The sequence below is a fragment of the Magallana gigas genome, chromosome 7 (genome assembly GCF_963853765.1).
Source record: "Magallana gigas chromosome 7, xbMagGiga1.1, whole genome shotgun sequence".
Taxonomy (NCBI): domain Eukaryota; kingdom Metazoa; phylum Mollusca; class Bivalvia; order Ostreida; family Ostreidae; genus Magallana; species Magallana gigas.
Genome location: NC_088859.1, coordinates 11,122,905 through 11,137,536, shown reverse-complemented (window position 1 = coordinate 11,137,536; position 14,632 = coordinate 11,122,905). Strand labels below are relative to the sequence as shown.

General features: G+C 35.3%; 2 protein-coding genes across 3 annotated transcripts; one reads left to right on the top strand and one right to left on the bottom strand.

Annotated features, from left to right (window-relative positions):
- Nucleotides 1–347: 347 nt before the first annotated feature.
- Nucleotides 348–12,092, top strand: LOC105336505 (uncharacterized). 2 transcript variants are annotated; one of them, XM_034455819.2, is made up of 21 exons: nucleotides 348–523; nucleotides 802–950; nucleotides 1,335–1,535; nucleotides 2,331–2,461; nucleotides 2,769–2,877; nucleotides 2,987–3,147; nucleotides 3,423–3,542; nucleotides 3,669–3,780; nucleotides 4,127–4,305; nucleotides 4,942–5,046; nucleotides 5,301–5,387; nucleotides 6,211–6,334; nucleotides 7,055–7,228; nucleotides 7,493–7,717; nucleotides 8,142–8,254; nucleotides 8,669–8,738; nucleotides 9,002–9,238; nucleotides 9,872–10,114; nucleotides 10,198–10,437; nucleotides 10,703–10,789; nucleotides 11,208–12,092. In XM_034455819.2, exons 1-21 carry the CDS (start codon nucleotides 375–377, stop codon nucleotides 11,333–11,335), a joined length of 3,144 nt encoding a protein of 1,047 aa, XP_034311710.2. In that variant the 5' UTR covers nucleotides 348–374; the 3' UTR covers nucleotides 11,336–12,092. The 2 variants fall into 2 exon arrangements, with proteins under 2 accessions (XP_034311710.2, XP_011439155.3); XM_011440853.4 differs by having other exon boundaries at nucleotides 395–523; nucleotides 824–950.
- Nucleotides 12,093–12,104: 12 nt separating this feature from the next.
- On the bottom strand, nucleotides 12,105–14,557 carry LOC105336482 (neurocalcin-delta). Its single transcript, XM_034455820.2, has 3 exons — nucleotides 14,417–14,557; nucleotides 13,826–14,266; nucleotides 12,105–13,076 (listed from the first exon to the last, which is right to left on the bottom strand). The coding sequence occupies exons 2-3, from the start codon at nucleotides 14,204–14,206 to the stop codon at nucleotides 12,891–12,893; spliced, it is 567 nt and encodes a 188-aa protein (XP_034311711.1). The 5' UTR covers nucleotides 14,207–14,266; nucleotides 14,417–14,557; the 3' UTR covers nucleotides 12,105–12,890.
- Nucleotides 14,558–14,632: the final 75 nt, after the last annotated feature.

Here is a 14,632-nt window from a genome sequence, read left to right as displayed (position 1 = left end):
GTTGTTTTTCCTTCACGTTTAAAATTGAAAAGTAAAGAGAAATGTCATTTATGATCAATTGGTCATCTTATGTCTGATCCTTCTGATATAATTTAATCTTAGCTAAAGGGTTAATTTTCGTCTCATTAAAAATTGATGCATTAGCCTAATATATTTCCAAAACTTGCATAAAAGTTACACTGTATTGAATTGATGACTTATGTACTATACGTTATCATAAACATGATAATACGGTCCACCGCAATTTTTTCTGCTCGTGTGGTGAATTTCATATGAAAAGGTTCCTGTGAAAATTTCATCTACTATACACATTTTTTATAGATAACAAATGAAGATCTTTAACAAATTTTCTTGAGAAATACTTATATATATATATGATATATAACCAGACAAATCCAGCTATCTGTTGGGTACTCGTCGCGGTGCACTGTAAGCGCTATCAGACTCCGATAACAAGTACTGGGAGCAGAGTTCACTCGTCCGTCCTCCCTGACATAACGCCAACCTACCCCCACAGAAAAAGGTAAGCATACCTGTTTGTGTTTTTACCCTCCCTCAGTCTTTATTGACCTTATTTACAGCACTTTAATTTTAAAATAAAGATGGGCGGGTTTTTTGTAACGATTTTGCAGTATCTATATATTTTAAATGTATTTATTTTTCCGTGTTCGCCATTTTGACTTACATGTAATGTAAATATAGTGTTATCGTCAAAAGTCAAGTTGCTTTCTCTATGTTTACATTACACATGGCTGTATTATTTGTACCATATTTGTTTTCTTCTTTTTTTGGATATTACAGTTGTATGATCTCTGGTTTACAGATGTTACATGTACTTGGAAGACTTGCTTCAGTGATTTTTCTCGCGACATGCGTGACCTCAGATGACCCCGCCCTATACACGTGTCAACCGGGGACCACCCCTCAGGGTGTCACACCTGCACCAAATCGTGAGACAATGTTTCTAACCTTTCTCCCTATCATCCCTATATTTATTTACATCCTTTTTTACATGTACTTTGTGATGCCGACGAGAATCCGTTTAATTTGTTATTCCTAACTTTTAACTCTCTATGCAAACCAAACAATATCATTTTCAAAATTTTTCATTTTCGTTGGGTTTTTTTTCTTCAAATTTATCGAAAGAAACACTAGGACAAGAGCTTCTTATAAAAAGCGCCCCCAAAAAGACAATTATTGATAGAAACTTTTTTTCAAGTCTTTTGGAGAGCGAACATTTTTTTTAAACTTTGTATTTCAAATAATATGCATGTACAATATACATATAATCAGGCATTTCTCAAAGACCTTCCGTGTATCTTGTCCACTTACAGCGCCACCTATGCCGACATTGTCCGGTGTGACGGCATTCTCCACTAAAATAGAGGCCATTATTGGGGAAACTACTTCCACTGTGTCTGCAGAGGAGTACTACGACAGTGCCAACAAAAAGGCGGCCATCTTCGTGTTGATTTCAGGGGAACAGTTCAAAATCATATACGACTACGACACAAACGAAATTTTTTACGTTAACCGTGAGTATGTTTCGAGTCAAAAGTCTATTTTCTAACTTGCTTACTACATACTATAGTACTCATACAGTACAGTATGAAAACTTGTCCTAACATTATAAGATTTCTACAATGGAAATTTTACAAGTGAAATGTTATATTTACTCGACACCGTAAGCATGAATATCTGTGATGAATATACCTGATTTTTTATTTAATAATAGAAGTTGGTCTCCATAATTCGACCAGTATCAAATTTTGTTTGAAAAGCATGTATATACATGCGCATGACTGTATATGTTAACATGACAGTAAAGCATACCTTAAAAAAATTAAAATTAAACGTGAGGAGGGATTTTAAACAGTTTGAATATCCCTCGTCTAAGAGAGGAAAATCACTTTGGAATCACTAAATGTAACTATATGTACCATTCTCCTGTAATACTGCCTGGATGAATTAAGTTGGCAAAGAAAGCTGAACTTGTGTGACTTTCAAGTACAGTGTTTGGTTAAGATTTCTTTGAGAAATTGTTACACTGAATATCCTAAATAAATAAAATTTAATTACGCTTTGCGTAATATGATATACATTAAAACTTGTGTTCATGAACTTTGTTACACAGAGTAGTACCAAACTAGGGCCAGGAGCCTTTAGTTAGCTTTATACAACTTTACAGACATAATCTACAGTTGTATATCAGATTAAGGGCTTGAGTTTATAGTATAAAAAAGTTACACTGTCTTTGGGTTTTTTAAGACTGGGTTGGGCGGGAAGTTTTAACACTAGATTTAACACTAACCTCGTCAATGTTCCTACAGCTGACCAGACCTGTTATACTAAAAACCTCACCACGGACAGCAATAACGTGTTCTTTGGAACCACCGTCTCCAACAAGTTCCATGTCTTCAACACTTTGGACGCATTGCAGTTTGCAGTCAACAAAGGCCAAGTATGTGGTTTTCATTTAAATCTTTCACTTTGGGTGTTTTAAAAAATAAAATGTGTACCATTTGCTCCATTTCCGTTGACCAACGTATGATTTGTTTAATATAATCATCTTACAGATTTTTAACGAAGATGCATTTGCGCCTAGAGTTCATTTTCATTCATAATAATTCTTGCGCGAAATATTATTTTATGATATACACCACAATGTCAAATACGGCCAAAAATATCTTGTCTTTTTAATTGACTTAAAAAATGTAAAAGAGCCGTTGATATTGTTACGTTAATAGACTTGTTTTTCTATTCTGTAGACATACATGGGGACGAAGGTGACGCGCGGTATCCTATGTGACTACTGGCGATCATGCATCAACTGGCCCGAGCTTAACTCAACCTTCACCATGGACTACTACTTCTCAGGCATGCATAATTCAAACTCAGACTAAACTATCATTTCTCAACTATCATTCATGTGTACATGTTTAATTCATTATTAAATGAAGAATATTTACAATTTTTTTCTTAACAGTCTCTAATTGGGTAACTCCCTCTGGCATTTCCCAAGTTCCGGTCCGGGCGGAAGTGTTCGGTTACAGAACGTTGGGTGGCGGAGCCAAACACAAATTCCACCACATTTACGACTATTCCGAATTCCAGGCACAACCTCCGCTTGATCAAACTGTATTTGAAGTAATGAAATTTAATAGTTTATTGTTGGTTATGTAAGTAGAAAACATTTTCTCAGAGAGAGAGAGAGAGAGAGAGAGAGAGAGAGAGAGAGAGAGAGAGAGAGAGAATGAGAATGAATGAATGTTTATATAATCCATTATGTGTTTCTTTTACGTCAATAAAAGACATACGATATGTACACATGTCCATTATTTGATATTGAATTGCTCCCTAATACACATAAATGGAAATTAATCCAGATGTAACAAATTAGTAGATTTCTGTGTTTTTTTTAGACCCCATCCATGGTTGTGTGCACCAACCGGAAGCAGGTGCGTTCTCTACCTCAACTAACAAAGGCCTTCCTTTACAGAGAAGAAATAGTTCCAAAATCAGGCACCTCCACCACTGCTGACGTAAGTAACTTGAAGCGGTTTTATCTAGACTTATATTGCTTCCTATGCATACACGTACCTACGTTCTTGTATCTGTTATGTTGTTTGTTTTGTTGTGTACATCTAATATTTTCTTTTTGACACAAGGTCTGGTATGACAACAACTTGAGGCTGGTGAGGTACGACTTCCGGCCACCCACCCCACAGCCCCCGTATTACAATACTGACGCTGTCACCGAAATCCATGACTTTAACACAGGTAAAAACCTGAAACTTGCAATATGCAAATATTGAATTAAAATTATAATTATGATATAATTTCTAGTCGATGAGTCGTAAAAAAATTCATGAGCGAGTGTTTTGGGTGAAATTGGGTTAGAAAGGTCGAGAGATTGATCCATGGTATCTGCTTCTTTGAAAATTAGATTGACATGTTTTGCATGTTTTTAATCCATATATTGTTTGACCTAAACTTGCTATGCAGCAATATAAGTATTACATGTATATACTTATGACCATCTATCGCTGTCTTGGAAACAGAAAATATCAAACTCGCTTGGTCTCTAGATATATTCGTCTGAGAGTAATTTCTTACCTGTGTCAAGGTGTCGCCTATGCCATCGACCGCATCATGGCCAACTGTAGCATCATCCCCATCATGAACGCCTCTTTTGACACGTCTATCAACGTCAGTGTAGCGGCCAATAAGCAGCAGTTCGTCATCAAGATGAAGAGTCCACAGGACCTGTTCTACATCGATAATAACTACACCTATGCCGGACAGGTAACAATGGGATTTTGATATATTTCATATTTCAGGTGATTATATTTACATGTATTTGCGATAAATCAAAGCTTTACAGCCTTAGCAATGAAATTCATGTTTTTACCAAAGCGAAGGCAGTTTTGCGAAATGCACCTGTCCGATCTCTTGCAACAGACAATGTCAAGTTAAATACGTAATTTCAAAGAATACCATAAGCAAAAATCTCGCTTGCAAGAATAGAGAGTAACATTAAAAAAACCTATGGTTTTTAACACGTAAGACATGCGTTTCTCAAGTCAGCATCATCTATTTTTTTTAAACTCTAGAACATATTTTGTAATTTGATTTAATATTTTGAATTATGCAATTTTTAACTTAAGACGTTTAATATTTACAAAATCTGCGCATTTTTTAAACAAAACCTATGACCACAGTCGAGCTACAATGTATTGTTGAAATGCGCGAATATTTTTCCATCCATCTAAAAATGTTGCTATACAGAATGAAAAAAGATTTTAATCTGTAATTTTATCGGTAAATTATTACTTCATTTTCTGACAAACTGTCATATAAATTACAAAACATTAGAAACGGTAGCTACATGTATGATGCACTTCATTCTTCGATGGATTCTTAACTGTTGTTTTGTTGTAGAGATACGCCCGCGGAGAGCAGTGTGATGTATTCATCCGCCAGAGGTCGGACTTCATGTTGGGTGGTCACGCGATCAACGCCACACTGGAGTTTTATTTTCTCTCGGTTAGCCTTTCAATCTGCTTTTGAATGAATTTTTATTAAATCCGAGTTAATTATCATTATCTATTTTTTGTTTGAGAAAACAACATTTCTTTGTAGAAGAAAACGTCTTAATTTTGAAATTGTTTATTTTATTTTGTGGTTTAAATACAACTAAAATGAATACCAAATAAGACATTTGAAATAATACAAATTTACATGTATATAGTCGGTTAGCATAAATACGGATTATTTTTTTTGAAATGGAAACTTTACAGAGTAACCAGATGCAGATAAACAATGATGGAAATACTGTCTCTCAAGCTGCCGACATCCCTGTCCAACTAAATGTCAACGTACCCAGCGTGAGTTATCGTTCTTGTTATTTCCATAACCTCTCTTTTTCCCCTATAATTTAATATCAACTTGCATTTTCTAATAAGTTTAAATAAGTGGAAGAATTATGTTACAAGAATTTATATCAGATTATCTAACAAAGTCTTCGATATAAATGTAGTTGAAGTAATTATTTAACAGTTTCTTGTTGCGCTCTTAAACTTGTTTTAAAATAAGTTCTGTTCAAGAAGAATATATACTGTAGTTATCTATCAGTCATTGTGTGATGTTGTAAACCATTTTCTTTGGGAAAATTCTTCCTAAAAATAAGACTAAGTCTATTAAGCGGACAGACGTTTAGTAAATGATCGGAATATTGCGATCCTGCTACATTCTCTTTTTAAAAACACCTTTATTTATTCATTCATTAATCATAATCATATTATTTTCATATATTATTTATATATTAACTTTTAATTCATTCGTATTTCAAACTACATTATACAGAGTTTTTATTCATGGATCTAATAAAACTGTAACATACATATTCTATTTAAAGATCACATGCAATGTAACATATAAAGATTCTATTTATGCATCCAAAACAATAAATTTTTAAAGCTCTGTTGAGATTTGATACAATTAATACAAATAATCTACAACAAAGACTGCAATTTTAATCGCGTCCTGAATTATGATAGTGGGAGCATGGCTTGAGATAAGGAAATCCTATTTTTGCATCCCAAAAATGTTACAACCATACGTTCTATTTTTAGATCCCATACACTGTAACATTAATAAATTCTATTTATAGATTCCACATATTGTAACATAAACATATTCTATTTATAGATACCATACACTGTAACATACAGTATTTACAACTACGATCCCGAGGAACCGGCCATTACCAGTTATGACATCAGCAATTGTTACTCGATCGAAAATAAAATGGGTTTCAAGATAACATTTTACGGTTAGTTTCGAAGGGAGAATATTTATATGTTTTATGCCTGATAAATGTTTGCTCCACTGTTTAGATTTGAAGCTAGCGATCATTACATGAAAAAAAAACATTTACAGCTTACCCGGGTTATGCATTTTCTGCCTGCAGTGCTCCCTACCTTATAAACTGCTATAAAACACAAAAGAAGGCATTAGTAGCTCACCTGAGCCGCGAAGGCTCATGCGAGATTTCACTCAAACTTGATACAAAGCAGAACTGGGTGAAGAGAATTCATATTTGTTCAAATGAGTTGTCACGCCTTCTTTAACATGTTTAAAGAATTATAATTTTGAATTTTTGAAAAAAGGTAGTATTTTTCAGATTTCTTCTCAAAAACCATTAAACCAGAGAAACTGAAAGTTGTGTGAAAGGATCCTTAGGTACATGTAGTGTAGATTCAAGTTTTTTCAAATCTTGATATCTGGGGGTAGTGTGAGGTCACAATGGTTGCTCGAATATTTGCATAGGAATACAAGTATATAGGGGAAAAAATTAAAAATCTTCTTCTTAAAAACTGAATGGCAAGAAAAGCTGAAACTTGCGTGGAAGCATTTTTAGATAGAGTTTGTCCAAATCATTATGTAGTCAAATTATTACATAGGAATATATAAAGAAAACATTCTAAACCATTTGCCCAGAAACCAATTTGCCAGAAAGCTATTACATTTTTATTCATTTTTTTTTTTGCAGGCTCTTTTGACAGTAAAGTTATGGCATACAAGGACATTTTCCTGTATCAGTCCATTTCACTGGCAGCCAGTATATCCGGAGTAACTCCCCTTAGAATCACCAAACCCAGCTTCTACATGGACTCTGGCAATGGGTACTTCGTTGCCACTCTACTAGACAGAGCACCAATACTTCGTAAGTGCATGGAGTCTTTAAGAAAATAGATGTGCAGATAAGGATATCTATATATTACTAAAATGCTCATTCGCCCATCTAAGATATATTCTGTATCAATTTGCAAAAATAAAAAAAACGTAGATGTTACACACATTTCAACTAATCTATTTGGAAAGGTGTGAAGAGCGAATTGTAGCAATAGAAACAATTTATGAATGGGCGTAGTTATGAATTTATTGAGTATGAAATAAAAACTACAGTTTGCACTTGTTTACGTTGTAGAACGTTTCCAGAAACTTCCAGGAAAGGTAGTGCAGTTCAACAATGACGCCGTCATTCGGAATATAAAGACGGCCGACATGTGCGCCTACCTGTGTAACGGAAACGTCAACTTCACGTGCAACAGCTTTGAGTACTGTCCCTCCTCCAAAGTCTGCACCCTCAGTAAAATCCACACTGACGATGGCAACGTGGTCAGCTCCACCCAGCAGTGTGATCTTTACGACCGTACGTTTATTCTTTGACCCCAAAGTAATGAAGTTATCTTGGACCTAATTCAGAATTTGAAAATGACTTTCACGTATTTTGAGAACAAGCATACAAATTTTGAATGTTTCTCTACAATTCTTATCAGCCTGTTTTAATTTTCAATCATTAATTCATGAGCATTTAATAATTCATCGAGATTTTGACCTAAATCTAATATATGTTATGATCCTTGGTGATGACCTCTTGAGGCACTTACATGTACATCATACTTAAAATTAAATCTGTTTTAGATGCTTTAAAGTTTCTAACGTCATGATTTAACATTTAAGTTGATATTGGCAACTTTTTAAAAATGATATTTAAATGATTGAAAAAAAATTGTAAAACCAACAACGAGTTATAGCCCTTTTATGAATGTACCGTTCCTTTTCTCGGGGTACAGGTTCTCTGGGAAGCAACTCCTTTGTGGAGGTCCCCCTGACTGACGCCTGGCAGAATCTCAGGAATGGGGTCATTAAGCAGCTCTTCCAAATCAGCATCAAGTACGACAAGAATGTGAGTAGTATAAAACAGCTTGTGTTACGTCATATAAATATATAGCTTTTTAAAATCATAGAACAATGGAAGTGTGGTCGCACATTACAGTTGTATACAATAAAAATAGAATCTTCTTATGTAGCGCGAAGATTTATTTTGAAAAAACCCAAATGATCAAACTTAAGGTTGTGAAATTTTAACATTAATTTGTATTTGAGTGTTCATGCTGATAAAAGGTGAATAAATTACATTTATTACTTTTCATCAGGACAATCAATCTTTTCTTTTCACTACTGATTCATATCATTTTTATATTTACTTATATATACTTTTATTATAAATGTTTACTAGAAAATTTCGCTGTTATAGAAATAACCGAGGGTTTGTTTATATAAAATAGGAAACAGTTTCCATTATGTCTTTTGCATACAGACACAGACGTATACAGCTCAGGACATCGTGAATGACGTCGTTGATAGTGGGGACCTCCCTCCCGCGTCAGGTAAGTCAAACTGATGTAGACCTTACGATTGGTGACGTCACACCTGGAGACCTCACGATTGGGGACCTCACTATTTGAGACTTCGATATTTGGAACTTCACTACTGGGGACCTCATTACTGAGGACCTCCCACCTCAATCAGTACTTCTGTCTATACCAGTACCTTTGTCTTATACTGATTGAAACTACATAATTAAGTAGAAAAATAAGAAAGTGTAGCTTCGTAACACTTTACATCTAACGTTTGTCTTGTATTTTTTCAGTGAAAACCTTACAAAGCTTTAAGAGTATGCCCAATAAGTACGTCCCTAACTTTGACGACAACATCCTGACCGGGCTGTCCATTGACGACTGTGCCTCGGCGTGCGTCACCCAGACGTCCTTTGTCTGCCAGTCCTTTGAATATCAGCTGATTCAGGGCACCTGCGTCCTCTCTCACCTCCACCCTGACGAACATCCGGGTGCCATCAAGGGCATCTCGGGAACAGACTTGTATATACGTATGTATAACACAGGGTGAACTGTTAGTACTGCTAGAGCTTACAAAGGAGTCTGGAACATCTAGTATATTAATGTCGTCAAATGTTGTAAATTATGCGCGTACTGTTCGCCGTATAATTCACGTCAAAAAGATTAAAAGCAGTAAAGTTTTCTTTGAAGACATTCAGTATAATAAAATAAATCGTGCCTGTTTGTGAGGGCAAAGTTGAAATTGGCACCCCTCGAAAACTATTCACGTCGGTTGACAATGGTTTTCGATGGGGTTTTTGCAGGGGACTACATCAGAATGTCCACTGATATCCCCATTTAGTTTGTCACCACGAATAAACATCAACGTTTGTTACAGTGAGTACTTAGGCAGGGATGTCCGCTAAGTTTGACTTTCTTGCCAAAATGGTCCACTTTACGGGGTTTCTTGGTCAAATTCAGCGTCTTCGTAAAAAGAACATTATGTAGTGAAAAGGAACTTCACCAGTAACTTTACTCATATCGTCCTAATGATGTAACGTTTGTTACAAGGTATTACGCCGATACTTCCCCACATATTATTCTAATGAGGTAACTTTTGTTACAGGAGATTACACACCAGTAGGTCCCCACATATAATTCTAATAAAGTAGCGTCTGTTACAGGGGATTACACCAGTAAGTTTACCAAGCTCCCCGGCCAGACGGTTCTCTCCTCCTCCAGCGTCATCTACCAGCAGGTGTTCGACACCAACCAATGCGCCAAGCTCTGCGACAACTACCAGGCCTACAACTGTAAATCCTTCGACTTCTGCTTCGACATTGGAACCTGCTTTCTGGGCAAAACACACGTTTTTGATGTACCTAAAGCCGATGTTATATCAAATCCCATGTGTAACCATTACTCTAGTACGTCAAATTACATTTTTAAAAAATGAAAAATATATTTTGCCTTAATTTGCCATAATGTCGTTATGATGGGTAAATTGTAGGAAATTACATTGACGATTTCACAATGACAGCGAGTCGTACTATCCAACTTGTGAACGACAGAATAGTATCCGGAGTGACGTTGGCTCAGTGTGCTAAGAACTGTGTCGATATGGAGGCCGGAAGTTGCGCCTCGTTTTCATACTGTGATGGGCAGTCCCTGTGCCGTCTCAGCACAGCTTCAATGAAGAATGTCGGTCAGGTGTCCGCGACGCCGAGCGCCACCTGCAATCTATACACAAGTAAATTATCTACGTAACATTTTAGATGTTACTTTTCAAATCTAGCTAAATCAAGCTAAAGAAGCCAATAATTCGTATAGAATGATATGTAAAAAATAAAGACTGGCTTTTTGTTTTGAATACATCTAAAATTCGCAACCAATCAACTCTAACATCAGCTGGTTTATCAAGTTTGACTGTTGCTGATGAAGATATATTTTTATTATTATTTAGAGGTTTGCTACTTTACAATAAAGCATCAGTACGTGTGTGGGGTTTTTTTCAGGGCAGTATTTCCCCGATGGTACGGGATACGTAGCTAACCCCCAGCAGTACTTCATGAACACCCAAACAACCAAGAAAATCCCCACAAGTAAGTCTTACCAGTCTCTTCCCATTACTTTCGAGTAAAACTCAACAAAAACACTGTGATTTTAGAAATAATGTACATTAATTAAATTCTGGTCGTAACGCGGCATTTGATTGGATAGAAAAAAATTGTTAAATTTGTATAACCTGGTTTGCACCTCACAAGACACGACACAATGCACCAACGTCAAAAACGTACTAATTCGCTTGACGTTACGTTTGGATTTTGAACAGATTAATATCAGTTTTAAAAGTAAAACGTATTAAATTATAAGTAATGAACTCAATATCTACCCAAGTTATACTCGTATAACCTGGGTTGGAGCAATTTACGCTTTTTTAGATTCCGATCGGCTGATTTTTTATCAATATTTGCACTTGTTGCTAGCTATTTGACAGGTTTGCTTATTTTTTTCGGCTAGGTTCTGTTGCTGGAATAGCTGTTGCTATGCTAATTGTTGGAGTACTCCTAACAGCTATCGGAATATTTGTTTACCTCAGAAAGACCAACAAAAGAATACAAGACATCAGGCTACCCTCGCGTAATTGACCTCACGCGGTCGACGTCATTCATCTCACGAGAACAAAAAAGACGCACGTGGTTACACACTCGCTAATTCACTTTTTTGTTTTAATATTTGTCATTTTTAAAAAGATATTTTGTAATACTCGAGCCAAATGTTGTTTATCTTTACTCAGAGACTTCTGTGCTGTTTGAATATGTATGAACTGTGTATATGTGGTTTATATTTGTACAAAATATTTTTCTAATTTGATGGTACAGTATATGTATTACAAGGATAAAAACGTTTTCATATCCGCAGACTTGTGTAGGTAGAATTTTTTTGTCAATATTATAATGTTCAAGAAAACATGTGAAAAAAGGGTAAACAAATTATCAACAGAAGAGTCCATGCTTCCTCTCAGGAGATAATATTTTTAAATGATATATGACGGTACACAAATACCCGGTATCACTGAGAATCAGTAATTATAAAAAAGTAATGGATTGCAACCTTTGTTAAAAACCAGGAAGATAGAATATGCGTTGTACACAACACTGGTTATACAAAAATCTATTGAATATTCCAGATTTATGGCAATGCCCGTTTGTTATTCTGGGATTATATTAAAAGCTTTTATTTCAGTTTTTGTTGGGTAATTCTATTTGAGATTAGAATACTCTGACAGCTCCTGTTTAGAAACTTTAAATGAATCACCAACTACCTTGTACTGGGTTGTATTTCTGTGCAATCTCTCTCTCTCTCTCTCTCTCTCTCTCTCTCTCTCTCTCTCTTTAAATAAAAGGAGCAAAACTATGAAAAAGACCATATATTCCGTTCACTTTACATTATACATACAATGATATGAAATAGCTTATATTGCTCACGTTGGCTTGCATCAGTTAAAAAGAGATGTATATTTTTATGCGTTTTTTTTTCAAGCGTAATAAATATTGAAATTGATTATTAAATAAGGTTCAACAATTTTTATCACATTCATATTTTAGAATAGGCGGAATCCTTCATAAAGTTATTAACGTCAATCATTGGGCTTGTTTATCTAGCCCAATTCTTTCTATTTATTTATGTATTCCTCTATGTAATGGTAGGTTATTGCTATAATTTTCAACACGTCCCACTGTTTGCATTGCTGGCACAAAAGACTCAGAAATAAATTCTTATAATTTTTTGTTCTTTTTTTTTTAAATTCTAACAACATATACATATATTATAAGATAAAACTTTTTGATATAAAGTAATATTTGTTATTCACATCAATAAAATATTCCGTTTCAACATGCAAAGAAACTGGAAGTTTTAAAATTTACATTTACAGTGATCGAAATGTAAATTTTCAACATTCTGTACATACTGCAAGAAATGCATATTTCAGGGAAGGATGCTAATATACATGTCATGCAATTTAAAAAGACAGGAATTTAGGGACAGGAATTAAAAGACATGTGTTAAAGATATACGTACATTACATTTGAATCCTGCTATTGGATGAATACTGGAATATTGATAACAAGATATACAATGTTCAAACAGATATAAATTCATCAAATGTTAATGAAGAGCAATCTACGTATAAAGCTAGCACTAATCGGGGTTAAGTTGTAACATGGCTAGAACTAGCGAATCTTTCATAGCTCCGTCATAAAATTCTTCCCAGGAAATCTCACCGTCACCATTAGCGTCCATTTTTGCGAATAATTTCTTTGTCATTTTTTCCGGCGTACTCACGTCGTCTGGCTTTTTGATTGAAGGCGTCATCTTGTATACCGCCTGAAACACAGAAAACATTCAACATAAAACGAGAGAGAGGGAGAGAGAGAGAGACGTCATCTTGTATACCGCCTAAAACACAAAAAAAACATTCAACTCAAAACGAGAGAGAGAGAGAGTGAGAGAGAGAGAGAGAGAGAGAGAGAGAGAGAGAGAGAGAGAGAGAGAGAGAGAGAGAGGGGTATCGTCTTGTAAACCGTCTGAAACACGGTAAAATATATCGATATATTAGGGGAGGAGGGGGGGGGGCTACAACATTTTAACAAATTTGTGAAAAAGTCGCGGATTTAATATTCATTCACTGAGTCATTTAGTATTTACAAACATCAAATTTATTAATTCCTTTGACTCAGAAACGAAATATACAAAGTATAAAGTTTGCAAGGATTTTCAACATAGTTTGATACATATAAACAATGAAATGTTGTATGTTTTTTGTATACATGTATTTGGTATAAAATATTTTTTTAACATTTTTAACAATCTAAAAGTGTAGGCCTATCAGTAAAGGAATTGAAATACGTGATATCAAATTTTAAATTAGTCTTATAATATAAACAAGCAATTATAACATATCATGCGTGTAACAACTCTAAACGTTGATTCCATTTAAATTGACAAAGAAATACATTTGGACGCATGCTAAAACTTATCTCAATAGAGACGACCTAGAGATAATTCGCAAATAATGGCTTTTGGGTTAACTCGTACTCTTCATATCCGCGAAAATGAACGGTGCTCACACTTACCCTCATCATAGATATCATTTCCTGTTTATCAATGAAACCATTTCCGTCAATATCGTACATATTGAATGCCCATTTCAATTTCTTTTTGACGTCACTACTCGACGTCACGCTCAGCCCTATGAGGAACTCTTTGAAATCCACTCTACCATTCTTGTCTGCGTCAAAAGTTCGAAACACGTGTTCGGCGAAAGCCGAGGCGTCTCCCCCAAAGATCCTGGAGTAAACGTCCTTGAACTCTTTGACGGTGAGGTATCGACCATACCGACAGCTTCTGTTATATTCCTCATACCACTCCTGGATTTCGTCAGCACTGAAATCCACACCGCTCCTCTGTAGGTCCTCGATGGCAGAAGGCTTCAGGCGCGAGGTTTTGTTCCCCATTGCTGTGTTATTACCAAACCCTATTCTTGTTCTTCAGTGGTCATTCATTTCGGTGTTTTTCTAAAAGATAAGGAACCAGGAAGTAAAAATACTCGCCGAGTAACTGCAAACATACCGCACTGTTTTGTCAATAAACTCGTTAAATATAACGACCACAAATCAATTTTATTTTGGTTAATTTTACAGAAACAAACTCTAAAAAGAACTAACCTTTCTTCCAGGGACATTACGACCGCGCCATCTTTGTTTTGAATCTTCGAGGCCCCGATCTTTAGAAGTATGTCTGAAGAACGATAGCAATCAAATGATCGATTCAAAGGACATTTAAATCTAGGTGCATGTCTCGTGTATCGGCTGGGGGTATACTGTAAAACTTTTGAATAAAAAGAGCATGAATAATTTATCATATAAGCACGAAATAGGCGA